The 6274-nt window shown below is 39.8% G+C and overlaps 3 protein-coding genes across 4 annotated transcripts; 2 read left to right on the top strand and 1 right to left on the bottom strand.

The window, feature by feature from the left end:
• The first annotated feature begins 264 nt into the window (after positions 1 to 264).
• LOC110421610 (uncharacterized) lies at positions 265 to 2403 on the top strand. Its single transcript, XM_021435272.2, has 2 exons — positions 265 to 635; positions 1669 to 2403. The coding sequence occupies exons 1-2, from the start codon at positions 505 to 507 to the stop codon at positions 2135 to 2137; spliced, it is 600 nt and encodes a 199-aa protein (XP_021290947.1). The 5' UTR covers positions 265 to 504; the 3' UTR covers positions 2138 to 2403.
• A 149-nt stretch (positions 2404 to 2552) lies between these two features.
• Positions 2553 to 4631, top strand: DPMS2 (dolichol phosphate-mannose biosynthesis regulatory protein-like protein). 2 transcript variants are annotated; one of them, XM_021435497.2, is made up of 3 exons: positions 2553 to 2919; positions 3085 to 3205; positions 3302 to 4631. In XM_021435497.2, the coding sequence occupies exons 2-3, from the start codon at positions 3116 to 3118 to the stop codon at positions 3452 to 3454; spliced, it is 243 nt and encodes an 80-aa protein (XP_021291172.1). In that variant the 5' UTR covers positions 2553 to 2919; positions 3085 to 3115; the 3' UTR covers positions 3455 to 4631. The 2 variants fall into 2 exon arrangements, with proteins under 2 accessions (XP_021291172.1, XP_089638880.1); XM_089782754.1 differs by lacking the exon at positions 2553 to 2919 and having other exon boundaries at positions 2928 to 3205.
• Positions 4264 to 5998, bottom strand: LOC110421698 (Calcium-binding EF-hand family protein). The gene is made up of 2 exons (XM_021435386.1): positions 4794 to 5998; positions 4264 to 4630 (listed from the first exon to the last, which is right to left on the bottom strand). Exon 1 carries the CDS (start codon positions 5315 to 5317, stop codon positions 4820 to 4822), a length of 498 nt encoding a protein of 165 aa, XP_021291061.1. The 5' UTR covers positions 5318 to 5998; the 3' UTR covers positions 4264 to 4630; positions 4794 to 4819.
• Between the last annotated feature and the right edge of the window lie 276 nt (positions 5999 to 6274).

Genomic DNA, 6274 nt, shown 5'->3' with positions numbered 1-6274 from the left:
TTGCTAAAAAATATGCATAAGTTTGTACTTAATATTGGAATATTGAGATTTTTTGGGGTCAAGTTTGCATAAAAATTTCAAATGTAAGTTAGAATCGAGATGTTAAAGCCTTAGTAGCAAAAACTGCAAAATTTGGGCCTGAAATATTTAAGTTCGGCCCAATAAAATCCACATTGAAATCGGTAAACGGTGGAGATATAATTTAGAAAGATCTCAACGGCTGGGATCGGTTTTCGGGGTTTCGGTGATGTTCGCACTTAGCTAGAACAAAGTGAAGAGGACGTCACCAAGCGCGGGATCGAAAATTCTGGCGGCTCCGAAGAACAGCGACGAATCAGAGAAAACTTATTTGTAACTTGCTGGAAAAGAAAAGAAGCACCATTTTTGAAAAGTACAAGAAAGGAAACTGACCCACAGAGAAGAACGAAACAAACCCAAAGCGAAGATCGTAGGAAAGAGAAAGAGTTGGAAAGATAGAAAGGGGAAGAACGCAGTGGGGGAAAGATGGTGCTGTGGGAGATCACATTGGGAACCGCTTATTTCTTGGGGCTCAAACGAACTTACAGGCTTGCTTTGAGGATTCAGCGACGGATTATTAGCCCTAAGCATCCTAGGATCCGACAGTTTGTCCAAAGGTGAAGGGATTCGCCAATTTCTCTCTTAGTTGAATCTTTTTGTCTATTGCTTTGTTTCCTTTCGATTCTTTGACATGATTCTTGATTGGTTTTGTGTTTTTGTTGAGGGTTTGGTTTGGTTGGCATCATCTTTTTGTTGCTTGATTAAGCTATCGAAACGAATTTATGGAAATGAATGTGTAAATTATAGGCTATTAATGGTGAGGTGAAATTACGTGATCGAAAAACTACCAAATGTCCATCGACCTTTTAGGCTGACACTATGCACCATCATCCTAATATCATGAAAACCAAAAATTTTGACCGCTAACTGACTTATGACACCTCGAAGAAACTTTCATTTCTGCAGATTCATTCAATTCATGATACATATCATTCAGGGTGATTACATTCCTTCCATTCTTTAGTGGAGGTTTGTTTTGGTGTTGTTGGATGTTTGGCCTACAGGAATTTAAGTTTACTTGTAGCCCTTCAAAAGAAATTCGGAGAGTTAGGGTCCGCTGCCTGTGAGAATCAGTCCATTGGGGTAGAATTAGGTTCTGTAGTCCATAGTTGTTTTCTTTTGAATGCCCGTGCCCTCATTGTGCCTCAGCAGACAGGTATCCTGACATGCACTAAGGCTGCCTTTAGGTCCTGTGACATAGGGCTTATTTGCACTGCCCTCGGAGTCCTGAATGGACATGGGAATTAGGATTCAAGGGATGGTTTGCATTTTTCCTTTTGTTCCCTGTCTTTGATTTGTATTTGGTTTCTTTTTGTGGTATAGTATGAATTCAGTTTGCAACGTTTCTCATGGGTGAGATGCATTTGTATGAGTTTGCAACTATAGCAGCTGTTGCTGTTACTACTTCCCAGCTATGATCATTCATTACTATAATTGTTTATCTCTCTTGACGAATGGTAAATGTTTTTCATTACTGCACTTTGTTTGGAACTATGGCATTTCAAATGTGCACTTGAAAAGACATTCTTTAATATTTCCTTCTTTTTCTTTCATTTCTAAATTCAAATCTGTTATCTTTTTCATCACCAGACGAACACGAGCTGCATTTGATGTGGCACTCAAAGTTCACCGGAACATACAGCAGAGAGACCTAGAAGTTGGTCGGAATCTTGGTAACTGGATCCTGCGGTGGCTTGACAAAATGAAACCTTCAGCTCAGATCCGAGTTCCACCCCAGCAGAAACCCCACCATCATGCTGGCAATGCAAAAATGAACATTTCAAAGCAAGTGACAAATTCACCCCCATTGAAAACTCCTGGAAGCATCATGACACCTAGAAACCATGAAGCCGATAGACATCTTTTTAGCACATCAACAAATATGTGGTCTACATCCTTACCCACAATTGCATTGATGATGCGGCCACCAAGGGCTGCTGGGAACATGATCCAATACAGGCATTTGAGTATCAATGGACATGACACATTGAGGGTGAATTACGCAAGAGGTGAGGGAGTTATCAGAAAGGATATAATGCAATGGATGCTGCACAAGTGATGGTGAGAACTGAAAACTGTGTTCTGTTTTGCATTTTCGGACTATCAAAACTGTGAGACTGTTGTGGAAGCGCTAAGTTGGATGGTGTTTTGTTTCGAAATAAAAGAAACACATTGCTTCGGATGCTGCAAGACTTCTTCTGAAGGCTTCTTCCATGGGATAATAAATTTTCCTCATCATCTGCCTTTTGTGTATTCTTTTAGAGCCTCCATTTTTCAGACAGTAGTTGACTTGAGATCAGGGATTATTTGATTGTTTTAGCATGAGGTTCTGGCTGTCGCCCTGTTATACAAATCTGGGAATCCAAGCTTTGTTATCTTGTCATACGTGCCCCTGCCACACAGCTGATGCGTACGAAATTAAATGAATATTTCTTTGGCTATAACCTTTAAAGAAATTAATATTGATTGTCAATGATTGGATAAATTTTGAGATTTTAAGAATAGAAGACAGATTTGGATTTTGATCATATCATTTCTATTTAGCAATACCAATGGAGTCCCATTTTTATTAAGTAAATCCTTTTAATTTAAGAACAGAGGAGTTCCATCTAAAAAAGAGAGAAAAAACCAGAAGAGTCCTCTGATTAATCAAACAAATTTAGAAACCCCCAAACCCATAAGTTGTCCTATAAAACATTCTCCTCTGAAATTTGCCCCCCAATTTCTCTCTCCCCAAACGTAGCGACTTTCAATCTTTCCATTTTCTCTCTCGCCGTCTGCAACGGAAAGTCTCGCAACCCACGCTAGAAATCTTCTGCTCCTATCGATCTCGTGCTGAAGGTGCTTTCACCGATTCTTTCGAATCCTTTTCTTGATTTTTGTACTTTAAAGCCTTAGAAGCTTTTTGGGTTCGTGGGATCCGATTGGGAAATCGCAGGGAAGGGTAGCGAATTCTGGGTAATCACTGATAATGATTACATTCTCAAAATCGTTGGTTTATTTCAGGCAATAAGGGCTGCAAAAATATAATCATAGAATGGAATTAGCGGATCGAGCAGTCGGGTTCCTGTTATCTTTCATCAGCTTATCCATTTTCACATATTATACGTTTTGGGTCATCATCGTGGTCAGTATCTTATTTTGCTATTGCATTCTCAATCTCAGCACCCTGTTTGTGAACCTGTTTGATTCTGACTCTTACTTCTTTCATGGTGTTTTCCAGCCATTTGTGGACAGCGATAATTTTATCCACAAGTATTTTCTGCCCCAAGAGTATGCCATACTGATTCCTGTTTGTGCCGGTGTGGTGCTTCTCTGCCTCCTCTGCATGTTTGTTGGGTTCGTGATGCTCAAATCCAAGAAGAAGAAGGCTTGAGGCTGCTTCACATTCTGTTCTTATAGCATGCCGAGGGTATAGCATTTCCTTGCGTTTTTCCTATACAATCTGGATTGGAATTTGAGTTTTGAGATGAGAATTGTGTTCAAGCTATCATCTCTAACATTGTTTTTACTGCACACTCGTAGCTTATCATAATTTGGAAGGATTGTTGCACTTTATGACTCAGTCTTTGTTGTTCTGCCTGATATATACCTGCTATAGAGAACTCTGTGTATTTTCTTTCTTAAATAGTTCTATGAAACAATTTTTAGAGTATTTATGCATATTGTTCAGTGCAAGGCTTTCAGCTTTTCCTTTAATCATCTTTAGTTTTGTCGCAAAAATTCATTCTAGACATTCATACGCGCACGCGCACACTGTTGCACTTATGCGGAAAAGGTGAAAGTGAAGCTTGTTTGATGCTTTTCACCTTGTAGCTAATCAAGTTTGTTGAATGTCAAATAAATTGATCATGCCAAGTTTGGAGGAGCAAAAGATACAAGACATGTAGCTCTTCTCCCTATCTCCACAATTAAATTGAGTGTGCTTCCCTTTGGAAGATCTTGAGTTGCATTGAATACTTTTGTGCTCAAGGAAAGGTGCTTTTCCTCAGGTAAACACCCTTTGTTACCCACGTAAACTTCTCGGACAGAAGCCGAAATTTCATTAATTTTTCTCCTTTGTCTTTCCATGTGATTAGCTGCTTTTCAATGTATTCGCTTAGCTTTTGGGGGCTAAATCCTTCTTGTGATGAGAGTGGTTGATATCAAGTTACAGGCGATGCCCATTCCATTGAGCTAAGAACATCACAGTAAATCCTACCATGTAATGCAGCAGCAACAACAATTGGAATAAGCATTCCAAATTCAGCCAAAATGAACAATCCTTCAAAAGAAAGAGGCTAATACAATCTAAAGGGAGAAAGCTCCAACTCCTAAGAATTTAATACAACTGTTAAGCCACAAAAGAAAAAAACTAGCGAGAGTGATCCAATGTAAGAATAACATATGAATAATTCTTGCACAGTTGCGAGAGACTGATGTCAGAAGAATGATGATCAAAACCAATTTTTGAATTTTACATGAATCAGAAAGGAATCAGCCTTTGCAGCAGAATAAACATGTGGGTATGCCTCACTCTTAACTGTTGGAAAGCTTTGGAATCATCTTCCCCCTGCAACCAATGAACAGGTAAATAGATTAATCTCTGATCCAATGAAGCAATGCTGCAGGGTTGATGCTACTAAGCAACACAAAGCATCGAGATGTTTTCAATCATCAAAGCATGTCTAATGTCTTGTTGGTTGATTGCAAAGCATAGATAAAGCCAAACATACCACAAAACTACTATAGATATATGCCTTCAAGCCCAGGAATTATCAAAAGCAGCCGAAGTGATTGCCTGTGCGAATTCCTCAAAACTGATCCTCCCGTCCCCATCCGTGTCGGCCTCCTTGATCATCCCCGTCAACTCCTCCACCGTCAGCGCATGTCCAAGTTTCGCCATAGAATGTGCCAACTCAGCAGCAGTGATGAAACCATTACCATCCCTGTCAAACATCTTGAACAGCTGCTTCAGCTGCTCCTCGCTGTAGGGTGACTTCTCCGACAGCAGCTCCGGAGCCACCAGAGCCACGAACTCCGAGAACTCCACCAGACCATTGCTATTCGTGTCGGCCTTTTGTATCAGGGCTTCGACCTGGTCAGGGCTGGGTTTCAGCCCCAGTGACCGCAAAAGCGAACCGAGTTCGAGCTGCGTCAAGCTTCCATCGTTGTTCCGATCAAAAGAACGAAAGATATCTCGAAGCTCGGCGATTTGCTCATCGTTTAGCTTCGCTGGTTGCTTGTCGCTCATGTTCATCAGAAGCCCTTTTAATCTTTATAATTTCTACACCTTAGACCTTAAAAGCTTCTCGCTTGAAACTCTCAAACCAAGACAAGAAAGTCCCCAAAACAAAGAAAACGTTATCGAACTAACTCGAACAAAAATTCTAGCACTTTGCTATCTGAGGCTCTGGTCGATCATCACTCCCATTACTCTCTCGAAAAACAAGATGATTGTCTTCTGGGTCGACTCCTGTGCCCAAAACGTGTCTTGTAGGATCCAAGATTGCGTTGAAAATCGCTCTTAGACCTCCAATTTCGATGGATCTTTCCTGTTTACCAGCAACTAAATATTACCCAAATATCGGATCACACTAAACTAACAGAAAATGAATGCAAAAATCTTTGCAAAGAAGAGCCAAAAACAGAAGGTGTGACACTTTCGTCCTTATCTGCTATTTTTCTTCCTACAAAATATAGAAAAAACATGATATAATTATTAGAAATAAATGATTGGAATCCTAATGTCTAGCCTTTTCCCATCTCTTCAATCTCGATTTCTTTATCATTTTTCCTTCTCATTTCACGAGAAAATTCCAAGAGGAAAATGCGTGAAGAGTGGCGCCAATCCGTGATTGGTGCACGTCTTTCTTGCTGGCTAGACTCTGTCAACCCGTCACCTAGTGGTGTTCTCTACACATAATCTTCTCTTAAGAGTTATGATTAGTGAACGTGGACTAATAGAACTACGACATGTCATGATCAGAAGGTTTAGATTACCAAATTTAGACTTGAGTGTTGGGAGTTCATTTGTTGATTCGGTGATGGACTGAAGGGATCGGTTGCAGAGTAACCTTGAATATAGTAACGACACTGGAATGTTTGTGCTCGCCTTAAATTATCTAGTTTGACTTCATAGCGGAATTTTTTTATTACTAAGATATTATTATAAAAAATCATTAAGAAAAAACAGAACGTAATCAAATAATTATAT

The sequence above is a fragment of the Theobroma umbraticum genome, unplaced genomic scaffold, assembly GCF_002168275.2.
Source record: "Theobroma umbraticum cultivar Fairchild unplaced genomic scaffold, ASM216827v3 scaffold_30.0, whole genome shotgun sequence".
In the NCBI taxonomy this organism is placed as follows: Eukaryota; Viridiplantae; Streptophyta; class Magnoliopsida; order Malvales; family Malvaceae; genus Theobroma; species Theobroma umbraticum.
The sequence above is the reverse complement of the archived record's forward strand: the minus strand, read 5'-3'. Positions and strand labels throughout refer to the sequence as shown.